The 17,107-nt window shown below is 45.0% G+C and overlaps 1 protein-coding gene across 7 annotated transcripts in view; it reads left to right on the forward strand.

Annotated features, from left to right (window-relative positions):
- ndrg4 (NDRG family member 4) overlaps positions 1–15,079 on the forward strand; it is a 36,900-nt gene extending 21,821 nt beyond the window's left edge. For 5 of the 7 annotated variants that reach the window (XM_048972238.1, XM_048972240.1, XM_048972236.1 and 2 more), the window contains 9 exons: positions 590–646; positions 737–840; positions 5,096–5,152; positions 5,283–5,334; positions 6,698–6,745; positions 6,967–7,002; positions 7,250–7,301; positions 8,981–9,019; positions 9,759–15,079. In XM_048972238.1, the coding sequence (XP_048828195.1) occupies positions 590–646; positions 737–840; positions 5,096–5,152; positions 5,283–5,334; positions 6,698–6,745; positions 6,967–7,002; positions 7,250–7,301; positions 8,981–9,019; positions 9,759–9,913 (600 nt within the window). In that variant the 3' untranslated portion in view covers positions 9,914–15,079. The remainder of the gene's footprint in view (positions 1–589; positions 647–736; positions 841–5,095; positions 5,153–5,282; positions 5,335–6,697; positions 6,746–6,966; positions 7,003–7,249; positions 7,302–8,980; positions 9,020–9,758) is intronic. The other 2 variants (XM_048972237.1, XM_048972242.1) reach the window with 1 other exon arrangement.
- The last annotated feature ends 2,028 nt before the right edge of the window (positions 15,080–17,107 follow it).

A 17,107-nucleotide genomic window follows, 5' to 3' on the forward strand; every position in this document is an offset into this window, starting at 1 on the left:
TGTCACTCAAAATCCTTGCATGATAGGGAAAGTCTGATTAGATATGTGAATTAAGCACAAAAACGCCGATTTTGATTCATGTGACTAAAAGAAAGAAAAAAGGTTGTAACTGGTGTAACAACAAGAAAACATGAAAACAACAACAACAGTAAGAATAATAGTAAATATGGATGATAATGAATATGGTGGTTCAGTAGTTAGTACCTCACCTGCAGAGTTAGTGGTTTGAGTCACATGCCTGCTTGCTGTGTGTGTTCCTTTTCCCCTTGTCTCCCACAGATAGTTCATTCTGTGTGTGGATGTGCTCTGTGATGGAGTGGCATGCCGTCTTGTACCCCTGCCTTGTGCCTTATGCTTACTGGGATAGATTCCAGACCCCTGGGGTCCTGTATTGGAGAAGTATTTAGAATATGGATGTATATTGTATGTTTTATTTACAATGAAATTTATGGCAGTGTGCGTTATTGGATTAAATGTGTTCTGAAAAGAGCATAAAACACAGTATTAATTGAGCTACTCTATTGCAGAGGGCCTTGAATTCCACCTTATTTTCTGCTGACACAACTGTGTCTATCTGTCTCCTGCTCAGCTGTCTGGACTGACCAGCGCTCTGCCTGACACCATCATGTCACACCTCTTCAGCCAGGTGAGGCCTCCATAGACTCCGAAAGCACTGCGGCATGCTTGCTGGATCCCTGGGAATCTGCTGAGAGCTCATCCACCTTTCTACCCACAGGAGGAGCTGATGAACAACACAGAGCTGGTGCAGTGTTACCGGCAGCAGATCAACAACACCATCAACCAGTTCAACCTGCAGCTCTTCTGGAACATGTACAACAGGTAGTACAGTCTGTACAGTGCACTGTACAACACACATACAGTCAAACTGTGCATACAGGTTAGTAATATAAAGGGTAATACAGTCATATACAGTCAGACTGTACATACAGATTAATAATACAACAGGGAATACAGCCACATACAGTCATTCTGTACATGCAGATTAATAATACAGCAGGTAATACAGTCACATAGGCTGTACATACAGGTTAATAATACCTCAGGTAATAGTCAGATACGGTCAGACTGTACATACAGGTTAGTAATACAACAAGTAATACAGTCACATATTGTCAGGCTGTACATGCAGATTAATAATACAGCAGGTTAATGTAGTGTTTTGTTGTACTCGGCACTTTATTGTTTTAACTATATGTTAGTTAGATCAACTAAATGTTAAATACCCTATATTAATATACTGGGTTGGGAGTAAAGGATGGGGTCATAGTGAGCTAGCTAATTATGGGGCCAGCTCAGTGTTGCATTTGCAGGATATTTGCCCTTCTGGATGTTTGCGTCCAGTCGGACTTCATCTGCGAGCGATGTAAGTTAGTGGCCTCACTCATGGTCAAGATGTGTGACTTCGAGGAGCAACTGGCTCTTGTCCAACACAACAAGGAGTTAGAGGAGAGAGGTAATACAGGGAGAATGAAGAACAGATAGATCGAGAGCTGGGTGAACGTAGGTCATAGATGTAGAACAGGGCGTACGCAGTTCACAGAGGCGGCATCACCTGAAGTGACGGTGTCTAACCGCTTTCAGGTGCTTCTAGCTTTAGAGTTGAAAGAGACTGGGGAGGTAGGTGGGCCCTTGGGCACCAAGGAGCCGCCTACTCCCAGGAGGAGGGAGATTGTGGTAGTAGGGGATTCAATTATTAGAGGTGTAGATAGTATTGTGTGCACCTATGAGTGTATGTCTTGCCTGCCTGGTGCCCAGGTAGGGGACCTTCCCAGGGACGGATTACGGACCGGGCCAGCGGGGCCGCTGCCCAGGGGCCCATGGGGTGCAGGGGGCCCGTGGGGGCCCTAGCCCAAAATAATTTGCAATGCTTATCAATGATGTATTTTCGTTTGTCTATTTTAGAGGGCCTACATTCTTTGATCCTCTGCCTACAAGGGCTCCTGACCCTATAGGGAGGGCGTTTGGCTGCCAAGGGCCCTTGAATTGTGGTGGTTGTGGTGGTGGTGCTGGTGAACGCGAACGTTTTGCCCAGGGGCCACACAACCCATAATCTGTGCCTGGACCTTCCGAATCGTATGGACAGGCTTTTGGCCCCAGCCGAGGTGGATCCAGTGGTCGTGGTGCATGTTGGCACCAAGGACAGAGGCAAGGGCAGGAGGGCTGTTCTGCAGGATAAATTTATAGAAGCTTAGATAAGCTTAGAAGCAGAACATCCACGGTGGTATTCTCTGGAATACTTCCCATGCCACGTACAAGCCAGTAAGCTGAGATAAGGAGATTAAATGTGTGGCTAAAAGGGTGGTGTAGGAAAGAGGGGTTTAGGTTTATGGGGCTCTGGAAGACCTTCTGGAACAGGTGGGACCTGTTCAAGCCGGATGGGTTGCATCTGAACCAGAGGGGAACCAGTGTATTGGGGAGGTGTATGTGTAGAGTAGTTGAGGAATTTTTAAACTAGGGACTGGGGGGGCAGGGAGGTTAGTTAAGAATATAGGTGGGGAGAGACAGAATGCCCCAATCAATATTAAAAGTAGACACTGTAAGAGGCCTACCCTTTGCAGTCTGTACTTAAACGTTACACGTTAAGAATATATCCAGTCCTTAGAAACTGAACGGGCAAGAAGGGAGGTGGGGTTGCAGTATACGGAAAAGAAAACTTGCAGGCAAGGGAGCTCACTGATAAAATTAAAAGTACAGAAGCTGTATGGATAAAACTAGATGCTAAAAACTCAAATGGCCTAATTGTCGGTGTTTGTTATAGAGCAACTAATGTAGCTGCAGAGGAAAGCAGAATGTTATATGACGATATCAGGATTATGAGTAACAAAAATGATGTGGTGGTTATGGGTGATTTTAATTTACCTGGGACACAGTGGGACACTGGCTCTGGCTCTTCTGTAAACTTGAGATGGTGGAATTAGTACAGGATTGTTATTTTACTGAGTTTGTTAATACCCCTAGCAGGAGAGAAGCCATTCTTCATCTTGTTTTCTCTAATATTCAGGATAGAATTGGAAAATTAGAGGTTTTAGAACAACTGGACAATAGTGATCATAACATGATTAAATTTGAGGTTAATTTTAGTGTCCGAAGAGCAGAGTCCAAAAGAAAAGTATACAGTGTTAGGAAGGCTACATTTAATGGTATGAGACTGAAATTAGAAGCAGAAACTGGATAGAGATAAATAGCAAAACAGTTGAAGATGCATGGGCATTTTTTTAAAAGCACATTTTAAATTTAGTTGCAAGTACAAGAGGACTTCATACCTGTTTCCAGCAAAACTAAATCTAGGAAGCTGCAACCAAGGTGGTTTACTACAGAAATTAAGAATAAATTCAGGAGGAAAATGGCTCTCTTCCACAAATGGAAAACAACTAATGATTTCGAAATAAAGCAGGAGTACTTAAGTCTACTGGTTGAGTTATAAAATAACATTAGACTCGCCAAGAGGAATATAGAAAGGAAGATTGCATTGGAAGCTAAGGATGACATTAAAAGTTTCTTCCAGTATTTTAACTCCAAAAGAGTTCTAAAAGCTGAAATCACTAATTTGCAGGATAGTAAGGGCCTTATAATTGAAAATGAAATTGATATAGTAAATGAGTTTAATGATTATTTTACATGGGTGTTCACAGTAGAGAATATGAGTAACTTATCACCATTTAGTACGAATACAGCGTCGTCTATGACCAATACATGTATAACTGAGGCTGATGTAGTACAAAGCCTAGCTAAGGTCAAAATAAATAAATCAAAGGGCCCTGATGGCATCTTCCGTATAGTTTTAAAAGAGATAAGGGATATTATTAGCCTACCTTTAACTTTACTATTCCATAAATCGTCATCTGCTGGTGTGGTACCTTCTGATTGGAAGCATGCTAATATAACACTCATTCAAAAAAGGGGATGGAATTAATTCAGCAAACTATAGGCCAGTCAGTTTAACTTCCATACCTAGAAAAGTACTGGAAGCTATAATCCAAGTGAAAATGGTAGATTATCTGGATTCAAATAACATTCTAAGGGATAGCCAACATGGATTTAGGAGAGGTAGTTCCTGTTCAACTAATTTACTTGAGTTCTTTGAGGAAGCTACAAGAGTAATTGATCACAAAAACGATGTGATCTACTTAGATTTCCAGAAGGCCTTTGATGTTGTCCCCCACAAACGGCTCTTGCTTAAGCTCAAAGCTGCAGGCATTTTAGGAACTGTAGCATCTTGTATTGAAAACTGGTTAACAGACAGGAAGCAGCGTGTAGTTATTAGAGGCACAATGTCACAGTGGGCCTGCGTTCATGCTGGGGTACCGCATGGTTCAATTTTAGGACCACTATTGTTCCTAATTTACGTTAATGATATTGACACCAATACAGTAAACTGGTTAAATTTACATAAAATACATACATACAGATTATTAATACAGCAAGTAATACAGTTACATACAGTCAGGCCATACATACAGGTTAGTAATACAATGGGTAGTATAGTACATACAGTGAGGCTGTACATACAGTATAGATTAATAATTAAGCAGGTAATACAGTTACATACAGTCAGGCCGTACATACAGGTTAGTAATACAATGGGTAGTATAGTACATACAGTGAGGCTGTACATACAGATTAATAATACAGCAGGTAATACAGTCACATACAGTCAGGCTGTACATATTGGTTATTACATACAGCAAGAAATACAGTTACATACAGTCAGACTGTACATACTGGTTATTACATACAGCAGGTAATACAGTTACATACAGTCAGGCTGTACATACTGGTTATTACATACAGCAGGTAATACAGTCGCTTACAGTCAGGCTGATTATACAGGTTAATAATACATCAGATACAGTCACATACAGGCTGTACTTACAGGTTAGTAATTCAGCAGGTAATACAGTCACATGTTTGGAATACAACAAGTCACATATTGTTTTGGAATACAACAGATCAGATACAGTTAGGCTGTAGACACAGTTCTGGAATAACACACAGACAAACACACACACACAGTCCTTCTGTAGTCACAGCTCAATGTCAGCTGATGTATGTGCTCTTTTGACTTGTGCTCCAGCCGTCGGGATCTGGAAATGAACCGTACGGGGTCTGCCGTGAATGCCAAGACCATCCGGTGAGACTCTCCCCTTTTCTGTTTGTGTGGCTCTGCACAGGTGCCTCTGCGTGCATGTCGCTGTCTTCCAGTCGCTACTGAACTAGACATCCACTCTCGGGTGTTTAATTAAAGTGCTTTGTCCCAACAGGTGCCCTGTCATGCTTGTGGTCGGTGACAATTCCCCAGCTGAAGAGGGAGTGGTATGTCCCTGCACTCTGTCTTCATCATCTGCTCATCCTCCTGTTCCTTCTCTTACTCCTCTGCTTCTCTCTGTCTCTATCTTCCCCATTTCCATACCATCTGAGGTTGGGATACTGGGAAAATGGCACCATCTTTAGTCTTCAATGTCAAATTATGTCAAGTCCCTATATTGTCATTTCACACATATGAAATGAAATTGCTTTTTTTTCTGGAGTAGTATACAACCAGAACCAATTGATTAAAAAGGATTAAAATGAAAACAGAATAAAAATCAGTACACAGTAATACACAACAACAACAATGAGAAATAAAAGAAGTAAATAGTGCATGTAAACAGACTGTGCAAGTAACAGATAACAGAAGCAGTGTAGCGTAAATGAGCATCTATCAGCATTTATGGGGTAGGTGGGAGCTCAGAAGCCTGATAGCCTGGGGGAATCGCTGCTACAGAGCTTGGTGATGGTGGACTGAATGTCCTGGAACCTTCTTCTAGATGACATGGGGTGAGCAGGCTGTTTGACGGGTGTGAGGGGTCACGTGTGATGGAGAGGCCCCTGTTGCTGCAACATTTGTTGTATATGTCCATAATGGTGGGTAGAGAGGTTCCAAAGGTCTTCTCTGCTGTCCTTGCTATTCAATGGAGGGTGTTGCTGTTTGAGGCTTTGCGGTTCCCGTACCAGACAGTGACGTAGATGGGTAGGATGCTCTCTGTGGTTCCTCAGTAGAAAGCTGGACTGGAAGGGGAGGCGTGCTCTTCTCAGTCAGCAGAGGGAGTGCAGACACTGTGGTGCCTTCTTGGTCTGGGGGGGTGATGTTGTTGGTCCCTGAGAGCTCATCTGATACGTGCGCTCCAAGGAACCTGGTGCCTTTCACCACTTCCACAGTGGAGCCGTTGACGGTCAGCGGAGAATGTACTCTACCCCAAGATAGGGCAAGGAACCCCCCAACTCCTATCTCCTTGGGAGAAAGTACAGACAGAGTCCTCTCTGCAGACAGAGACAGATGAAGGTCAGATACAGGGTCTTCCTCGGGGCGATGAGTGAGCAGAGCAGGTACAGAGAGCAGAGGGAGTGATGCGAGGGCAGGAGGGCTCACCAAGAGCCCATGTCAACTGGGAATTGGGGTGTGACTGCGGGCAGCTGCACGGTCTGAGTTGCATACTGCATGACTCACCACTGCGCCAGCCTGCCGCATTTGGGTGGCCCACTTCTCCCTCCCACCACGCCTGCAGGTACTCTCCACCGCCTCCTTCTCCTGTGTTCCCTGTCTCTCCACTCTTTTCTCTCTCCTCTTCCCTGCGTTTCTCGTCGTTCCCTGGTTCTTTCTTACCTCTTATGTTTGTTGTGTTTGTCCCTCGTCAAGGTTGAATGCAATTCCAAGCTGGACCCCACTAATACCACCTTTCTGAAGGTACAAGCGCCTTACGTTTCATAAAGTCAACCCAACAGTCTGATTAGACCAGTGTTTCTCAACACAGTCCTCAGCCCCCCCCCCCCCCCCCCCAGACTGTCCAAGCTGGGAGGGAGCAAAAACATGGGCTGACCAGTGTGAGAAACACTAGATTAGACTAACTGAAACGTACTAATGAAAAGTACGTATTATATACACGTCTTTCTCTCCTACAATCTCAGATGGCTGACTCCGGTGGACTGCCCCAAATCACACAGGTTGGTTTACCCCCTTTGTGTTTTCTACCCCTACATTTTTATACTTTACTTCCATGTGGTGAATGAACACAGCGAGGAGCCATGGAAAGGATGAATAAGTAGTCTGCGACGTGATGTTTAGGCCATCTGCCTATGGTCCGTGGGTGCCTGCGTGCTGGCAGGGCTGCTCAGGCGGATTCTGTCCAAGCTTGGTGTTGGGGGGTGTCCACGGGCCATGTGTAAGGAGGTGTGCTTGTTTGTTTTTCAGCCTGGAAAACTGACTGAAGCTTTCAAATACTTCCTCCAGGGAATGGGTTATAGTAAGTACACAACAATGCTCATGGAAACACAAGTAACAGCATGTGTGTGAGAACATATTATGGTTCAGGACCCTTTATGTCTCTGTTTTAACATGCCGAGGCTCTTAGGTATAAATGGTGTTTCATTCAAGAGCTGGGAAAACATGCCTGTTTCAAGAAGATGGCAGGAGGCAGGCAGGCACCCAATGCACCTGCGTGTCCTGCGTTTTGCCCTCTGTCTTTCGCCATGAACTAATACCTCTCCGTTCACATGGATGCTGCCAGCTTCCATTTTGTCTAGGTGCTTTAGCTAGAGTTGTAACTTAGATTTTAAATATGATCTAGTAGTACTGCACATATGTGGTGCTGGAAAACAGTATGACCTTACTGGGCTCTAGAAAACCATAGTAACACACAGTCAGTCACATATTTAGGGTTGCCTTGGAAATGGTACCTTTAGCATTAGCCTGTGTACCAATTAATCATATCCAATCACTGAAGCTGTGTACCCGTGAATCATATCTATTTGCATGGGGCCTTTGCCATTAACCTGTGTACCAGGGAACCCTGTCCATTCAATGGAGACTTTAGCGTTAGCCTATCTATCAGGGAATCTTGTGCAGTCAATGGAGCTTATTAAATTAGCATATGTACAGGGGCATCATGACCAGTCAAAAGAGCTTTTAGTATTAGCATATGTACCCGGGCATCATAATTAGCGAATAGAACTTTTAGCATGAGGATTTGTGCATAAGAACCATCAGCAAAGAGCTTTTACCATTAACCGTTGTACCACTGAATCATATCCAGTTAAGCTTATCTAGCAGGCAATCAGAATTAGGATATGATACTTTTAGCACGAGTCTAGGCCTTCTACTCCTACTTTAATCAGATAATCAATTGTGTTTTATGTGTGCTGTCTTTTCTTTGTGTATGTGTGTACGCTTGTACTTGTACCGTGCAGTGTGTTTATTATGTGTACGTGTGTTTTATGTGTGCTGTGCATTGTGTGTGCTTTACACCATTTGATGTGTTGTGTGTGCCTGTGTGCGTGTGGATTATGTTTATATTATATTGTGGGCAACCAAATATTCCCCACAATGTAATAAAAACCTGTTATTCTGATGTTGTGGGAACCATTTTTCAGGTCCCCACAAAGATCTGTGAATGCAATCAAAAAACTAAAAAATGTCAAAAGTTTCATATTTCATTTGGTTACCTATGGTTACGGTTAGGGCTAGGTAGGGGTTAAGATCGTCATGTTGGGATTAGAGTTTTCCTCACAGAAATGGGTGGAGAGTCCCCACAAAGATATAATTACAAACCTGTGTGTCTGTGGGCCAGGTATACATTACATTGTGGAGATGAAATTTTCCCACAATGTGATGAAAACCTGTTACTTTGACGTTGGAGAAACCATTTCTTTGGTCCCCACAAGGTAAAATTCAATTTAATAAAAATCCATGACTGCAGTCAAGCACTAAAAATGCAATAAATCTTGTATTTTGTTTAGCTACTTACAGTTAAGGTTAGGGCTGGGTAGGGGTTAAGGTTGTCATTGTTGGAAATTGGGTTTTGTCCATACAGGTCTGTGTGTATGTGTGTGTGTGTGTGTGTGCTAGGTGTCTAGCACTGTGTTGTCTGTTGTGGGCGGATGTGTTAATCTTGCCCCTTTGTGTCTCCCCTGCTCCTTCTCTCAGTTGCTAATATAAAGGATCGAAGGTTGAGTGGGGGGCCAGGTACTTGCTCTTGTTTACTCGTCCCCCCTTCCTGTTGATGTGCTCCACCTTCCACACCCAGGCATTTTGCTCTCACAGTGCTTTTCTCAACTCCATTTTCCCTTGTGGTAGTGCTCGTTCCTACTTGGTCCGTGCTTTATTGTCCGTATGGTAGATTTTCAGATTCGTCCTGAAAAGCCCCCTTCAGAGCACCCCCCCCCCACCTCCAGGTCTGCATTGCATGGTGTCTGGATGGACCAGAAACCCAGTCGCTGGGAGGCTGCTTCACAGCACTGTGTTGCACCATGTTTCATAAAACGCTGCTGGTTTTATGAAGTGTTTGCATGTGGAGGGAGTCCCATGTGCTGGCCTTTCCTAGAGCCAGATGGGAGAGATTTCCATGCCTTGCCGGGAGAGCAGTAAAACGCCCCATGCCATGTCCCCGGCATCCTCCGCCCTGTTATTCTCACACTTTGATGCAGGATATTGATTTGTGAGCTGTGCCCGTACCAGCAGTGTGCGTGAATATGTAGACATAGGGCCACCCACCTGTGGCCGCCTCAGCAGTTGTGAACACGATTTTTTCACTGTTGTATTTTTCTCCTGTCCATTTATAAGCTGCTGCTGCACTAAGCATGCATGCTGCTCTCCTGCCTGCTCTCCCTTCGGGGAAGTAACAGAGTCACGTGTTTTTACGTTGGCCCGCCTCCCACAGTACGGTGTTTCAGTGTCTGACCTTTGTATCCGTTGCCCTTGCCAGTGCCCTCAGCCAGCATGACCCGCCTGGCACGCTCGCGGACGGCCTCCCTGACCAGCGCCGGCTCTGTGGAGGGCTCACGGTCCCGCCCCTGCACCCATTCGGACAGCAGTGACGGAGTGGGTCAGCTCAACCACACCATGGAGGTCTCCTGCTGAGCCCCACGGGGGGCCTTACCAGGGGTGGGGGTGTCATTAGAGACGGCCGCCGGCCTCTTCTGTTTTCCTCGACACACTCCTTTCCTCCTTCCCTCCCTCCCTCCCTGTTTCTTCCTTGCTGTACCCCTCTATGAATACTTCTGTTTGTAATGTCAGGACATGTTTTTCCCATTTTGCCCACTGTCCCCTCGACACGCAGACCACCCATTCCCTGCCGCGTCATGCTCTATCTATGCCTGCTTCTTGTCCCTTTAACTTCCTCTGTATTGCTGTTGGGGGTGGAGGAAGAGAACGGTAATGCACAAATGTGAACCTTTCTGAAATTCTTGGGGTGATGCTCATTGGAAACTACATAGCAGTGTGTAAGGTTCTCTCTCTCTCTTTGTCTCTCTCTCTCACACACACACACACACACACACAGGTTTGTAAAGTATATCTTTGTGGGGAGTCTCCATTTATTTCTATGGGGAAAACGCTAATCGCAACATGATGACCTTAACCCCTATCCAGCTCTAACCTTAACCATAAGTAACCAAACAAAATACGAGAGTTTTGGCATTTTAACCTTTCTTGATTTCATTCACAGACCTGAAAAATGGTCCCCACAACGTCAAAAAAAACTGTTTGTATTACATTGTGGTGGATGGGATATTTCCTCCCCACAATGAAATATAAGCCTAATCCCCACACACACACACACACACAATATGTCAAAGCTTCTGATGGAGTCAGGCAGCTTCCCCGAGGGCCGTACTGTAGCAGTAACCTCTGGAGTTCTCAGGAGGCCTGTTAGAAGCCCACTGAGCCATTCTGTAGCACAGACTTCACATTCTGGATCTGGATTGATGGTGGAGGTGTAGACATGTGAGCAGGGCACATCCTGGGTGATGGCAGCGACCCTGTATTTCAGTGATTTCCTATTAAAGCATCACATCACTCACGAAGCACAGCATCACAGTATCAGGACAGCGTCACTGAGCAAGACAGTCATGCTCAAAGAATGTGACCCTGGTTGGAAATGTAGTCACTGAGGCATGAAGATCACAGAGGTTTTCATCCTTCATCGTATCAGACAGTGGCCCTTGTGTTGAGGGGAGTAAGTTGCTGCATTACACTGAACTCGGACCATTGCAGTGGAAATCGTTGACTCAGTCATGTCACAGACTAGGACATGGGACAAACGCATGGCATGTGAATCAGAGAAAGGAGTCGGTCTTTGTGACATATGAATCCATAACATCCCGCCTCCATATCTCCACCTGCAGAAGACCTTACATGGTACTGGACCCAAGGAGCTCCCTGGTGCCAGTGGGTCCACACAGGGATGTGTGTTGCCACAGATGGGCAGGCCAGGGTCTCCACAACAAAGACAATCACCTCCCCGCTCAAACCAAACCGGGCCTTGGAGCCAAGCAGAACTCACTGGCAGCAGAGAGTCCCGTGGGTCAGTGCCAGTCAACCAGCCCCTTCCCCTGTAGTACCTGGTCCTTACTACGATGATCATACCAAAGCTAGGCACTTGAATGGTGGCTGGGCACTACAGGAGAACTGGAGTGTATCTGCATGCATGTCTGCTATTACCCAGCAGAAGAACGCCATCATTTACATTACAAACATCATTATAAGACACATTATAGGGAAACAACTAAATGGCCCATAAGCATGCAACTACATCAAGGCATATTCACATTTTCTGTGAGGGCGGAGAACTTTGGACAATGTTTCACTGAATTAAAAAAACACATTTCACACTAAAGGAGAAACAGGCATAAAATCTTTACTGCCCTTTTAGAGACATTTAGAGAAATTTTCACAGTTGTATTCAGTATGAAAATTGTGGTGTTTTTCTTATCGCAAATGTGTCAGTGTATACAGTATATCCTCATCACAGGCTAACTTCTCCAACACTGGAAGCCACTTTCATACAGGATTCACTATCACCTTCTTTCACTTTCAGAGCAGTTTTTCCCAACCTGGTCTTTGGTTGGAAATGGTCCATGTCCATGTTTTACGTCCCTTCCTCCCACCCTACCAAAATGATGGACTGAAGGTCCCCGAGGACTAGGTTGGAAATCACTGGCATAGACGATCTTAGCCTGGTGTTCTTGATGACATGCTGGACTGAGTCACAAATTTCACACATTATCATTTCATTCATTTAAGAGGCTTCAGGACTGTAAGCGCCCATGTGTCATTTATCAGCCCTCACATTCACGTCACGCTACAGGGACCGACTTGGGGATGTGGGTGTGTTCTTTAAGGAGTTTGTGGAGATGTGACAGTGAGTCGTGATAAAAACTGCCGGACACACGAACACAAACAAGATTCCCACTAACTTTATTAAGTCTCATTTTGCTGATACTCTTGGCTCTCTTAGGATTGTGATTTGGTTATTTGGTTATTTGGTTACGGGGCGTTTTGTCATACCATGAGATCCTTATCACTGCCATGCCATTCCAAGGCCTCTCCCAAACCACTGCAAATTTCTGACCCTGTTAGATTTCCCAATACATGATTAAAATACAGTCACGGGTCTTTATTAAAAGTAGTCTTGAGTCATCTGTACTATCATTACAGCACCAGTGCTGTGAGTTTCTATACACCAGATCTTAAAGGTGATCTTAAAGAGGTTAAGGTTAAAGGTGATCTTAAAGAGGTTAAGGTTAAAGGTGATCTTAAAGAGGATGACAGCCACTCCTCAGCTGCATACCCAAGCTGACGTTGCTGCTTTATGAAGCTCTACGTAAGGCTATCAAATCATGTGACTCTGTATGTCAGAATGGTGTTTAGTGCGATTAAGGATTCAATGGAGAGCACCTGCTGCTGAGCAGGCCTCAGTGCTGCCTGGAGGCCCCTGTCCCACCCAGTAGGAGGTGGGGCCCTGGTCAGCTGTAAACTGGTGCGTTCTTCCTTTCCAGGCCATTTTAGTCCCACATCTGTCTGAATGTTGATCGTAAAGTGACGCCCTCGAAAGCTGGGGGGGGGGGGGGGGTCCAGTAATCTGTCTACTGGGCAAACATTTGTGTCTGCAAGGGGTGGAGCTTTATGGAGCAACTCACTCCAAGCTTGGAATGTAAGGCAACATCCAACCCCACTGCCTCCCCCAAAAATGTCGGTGCCCCGCCACTCACAGACACATCTAACCCAAGAAAGGGCTATTAGCTGACGTAACCACTTAGCAACCCAGCACCAGTTCACAGCTGCCAGGATCGCTAAGAGAGAGTCTCTTGCTAAATGGTCTTAGTGTTGCCTACATTTCGCAGAGAGAACGTGACTGTCATCTGCTCTTGAGAAACTGACTGCTATGCTCGTGTTTAAATAGCACTTGAGTGCAGAGTTTTGTGTCTTCTCTGTGACCATAAGCCATACTTCTAACAGAGCCCTGATTGCTCCAGTGCTCCCTGTCACCCTGTAATGCTGGCTCGGGGTGTGACTTTATCCTCAGTGGTCCTGTGTCAGTGTCGCTCCCCCTCTAATACCTGAGCTCAGCCCAGACTCTCTGCTAGCCCATTATCATTGCTCTGGTGTACTACATTTGCCAAGAGTGTAATTCAGCAGCAAAATGTTTCCCCACCCTGGTGTCAATGTTGCAGCCTCCTCGTTGCTGTTTTGGTTGGACAAAAGGACCTGTTAACTGTTAGCGCCAGTGAACAAGGATGTCAAGATCTTCATTCAGAAATTGGGGGATGAGTAGGGCCAGAGGTACTTGAGGAGGAATTAAGGAAATTGCTTGGCTGTTGAAAGTGAGCTGGTTTATTTCAGAGGTGTTGGGTGCCGGATGGGAAAGGGGGCTGTTTGTTTTCACTGTCAGACCAGGAACCAAGTTTTGTGTGCTAATGTTTTGGTCCTTGTAAGTGATCCATCAGGAGAACTGAATAGCCTGTGGCTCTTAAAAACTATATACGCTGTGGGAGGGGGTGTACAAATCAGTGTAAATAATGCAGTAATTATACAGTGCTAAAGCAAAATGTCTATTAGCTCAGTCCTGTAAACACATTTTAGGTATCTACTGCTGAGTTCCAGGTGGAGGTTATTCTGTGCAGGATCCGCTGTTTGAGAGACAGACAGGTGCAGGGCAATCTGTGTAAGGGACAGACACGTACAGAACGGTCTGTGTGGGGGACAGACGTGTGCAGGACGGTCTATGTGAGGGACAGACGTGTGCAGGATGGTCTATGTGAGGGACAGACGTGTGCAGGACGGTCTATGTGAGGGACAGACAGGGGCAGAATGGTCTATGTGTGTGACAGACAAGCACAGGACGGTCTCTGTGAGCAACAGACAGGTGCAGGACAGTCTGTATGAGTGATAGACAAGTGCAGGATGGTCTGTGTGAGTGACAAACAGATGCAAAACAGCCTATATGAGGGACAGACAAATGCAGAACGATTTGTGTGAAGAACAGAGAGGTGCAGAACAGACTGTGTGAGTGACAGATTCAGGAGAGTCTGGGTGAGCGACACAGATGCAGGATGGTCTGTGTGAGTGACAGACAGGTGCAGGATGGTCTGTGTGAGCAAAAGGCAGCTGCAGGACCGTGTGTGAATGACAGACAGCTGCAAGGCAGTTTGAGTGAGCTACAGAAAGGTGCAAGGACGATCCGTGTGCTTCAAATCTGATTGGCTGGCTGACTGTAAAGGACACATTATACACACATGACCCGAATGAAGCTCTAACACATTGCGAGTGCCCTAACCCTCTCCTGTCTAGGCCTGGGCTCTACTGTCCACGGTCTCTCCTAGCTTTAGATACCTGCTGTGTTTAAGACAAGCTGAATAAGAAAGGTAATACAATGTAAACTAGTGCAGAATTCTAACAAATACCACGTCTTCTTCTCTGCCCTCCTTGAGGTCCTTTGTTTTTATATTATAAATAGTATTATCCAGTGGTTTATCTGTTTCTGTGGGGTGTTATTATTACTCTTATTGTTACTGATCATTGTTACTATTATACTTAGAGACTATTTTGTATTGAGCAATAAGTTGTGGTGTTCTCTAACTGTCCTGTTGTGTGGGCGTCTCCCAGAGCTTCACTCCGCCCACAAATAGTAGTTCTCACTGTAACCTGCTTTAACATAATAAATTTAAAAGGTGTGAACATGAATATAACTTTGCCGTTACTTATACATGTACTGAACATAATCAAAAATAAAGACATTTCTCGCAACGTCTTTTGTCTGTCACAGAAATCAGCCTCATGATACGCTGACCTCACAACTAGCAAAACACAGAATATTGCAGAAAGAACTGCAGCCATGATATATATTACATGGATAGCAGAATGGCTTAACGAACATATCTTGTATTCTAGACCGTCTCCTACATACTAACCTCACAACAGAGTTAGGAGCTATGATGCTGTGGAAAACTGGATCCAATGGGAGCAGGGGTCCTGTAGCTGGTGGCGAGTTAGTCATCCTCCAAGGGCTTCTTCATGAGGGCACCATGCTGGGGGGTGTATCGGAAAGTTATAGCCATGAGGAAGACAGCGGGAAATGGGCAGTTTGAGGGCCTGTTACAGGGGTGGGTAAGGCCCTCAGGCGATGTACTGTAGGAGAATATTACATAATTATATAATTTTGTACTGTAAAATGTAATGAAACAATATCAATATATGGATCTCATGGTGTAGCCATCTTTATCTACTCTTAATACTGCCAGCATTAAAGGAGGACAGGTCTTACCAAGCAATAAGAAAAGTGAAGGAGTCACTCTTCTTCAACTGTAAAATATTAAAATAAAAAAAGATTTTAAGCACTCTTACTCTGATATTTAACCTATGTTATAAAACATAAAATACTGATATCGGTTCCATACTACAAGTATAGTGTGTTCATTTACAGTATCATATAAGGCTGCTCTCCTTAGCGTCTCCTTTGACATTCACTGTTGTGTTGCAGACTTCCACCACATATCAGCTGAAGTCTCTTCTTCACAGTCCACTTGTAGAACTGATAACATAGACTCTATACATTCATATATGGTGTTTAATTCACTACCCAACAACGAGTGTGTCACAGTGTGACCTAATTCATGTACGGTGTACCATATTGGCTTTCACATCCTAAATGACACTCGTATCATTGTTTTTTCTCTGGTAAAGCACTGAGCAGCTAAGCAGTTGAGTTCTACATGCCTGCTGCAGCCATGTGTTCCTCAGCCTAGTCTGAAGCTTTCCAGCAGGAGGAGCCCTGATGCTAAAGACAATGTTTCAATTTGCAAGTGTTGAGACAGGCATGCAGGGGGCACCAAAGAGCAGCGTGTGTGAGATGTGACGCAGTAGGACTCTTGTCCGAGTAATGAGAATGCTGCTGTCTGCGACGAATACGTGCAGGAGTTTGAGGGCGTGGCCGAGCTAATGGCCACTCGCTGGGAGCTGCAGGCACCGGCATGATGGAGCAGGCCAACCTCTGGGTCTTGTTGTGTTTCAGACAAGCGGAACAGATGGGCTGCTGACTGGCTGGCCGTTGCATTCTCCTGCTCTGATGGACGGTGCTGATTTATTTTTTGAACTATCGCAGTGGTGTCCTTGGCCAGCCTGAATTAATGAGCAAATATTTTGCTGTCCCAGACTGGCACTTTTGGATGTTTATCATGGGACTGCTATGCTATCTTGGGGAGATGCTTGTCACATTAATCCCATCCAGGACCTGCTGATGGTGCAGAAGCTGTCTCAGATCCAGAGCATGACTGAGAATATAACTAAGCAGCAGCATTCAGCCTCTGAAATCCAGGAGCCCCAATCATGCCCTGCACCTCTAGCAGATGGGGGAGACCCTCCAAAAGGCTCACTACAAACTGCTCAGATCAGTACTGGCCTACATCCAAGGGGGCAGTTAGATGCCCCGAAAACAACACGTCTTAACAAACCCTAACAGATCATCACAACACAAACATTCGCAAAGACAAGAGCCCTGTTATTCCTTATCAAGCCTCATTTCAGCAAGCAGCCCTTGGATCACTCCCTGAAGTAACCAGTTTGGCTTTCTCACTTTACAGCACAAAGCAGAAGCCATTTCAGTGGTTTATCCAGCCATTTTCTGTTCTGGGTACCCAACTCTTGCAAGTCTTGCACTAGCTTAAATTCAGCTAATTCTCTGTTTTGAAGAATAATGAAAACTCACTTGCAAATAGCTACATACAATTACATAAAAAACTGTATGTGATACACTGAAATCCCATCTAGGGTGGTCCA

Source organism: Brienomyrus brachyistius, chromosome 13 (assembly GCF_023856365.1).
Source record: "Brienomyrus brachyistius isolate T26 chromosome 13, BBRACH_0.4, whole genome shotgun sequence".
NCBI lineage: Eukaryota > Metazoa > Chordata > Actinopteri > Osteoglossiformes > Mormyridae > Brienomyrus > Brienomyrus brachyistius.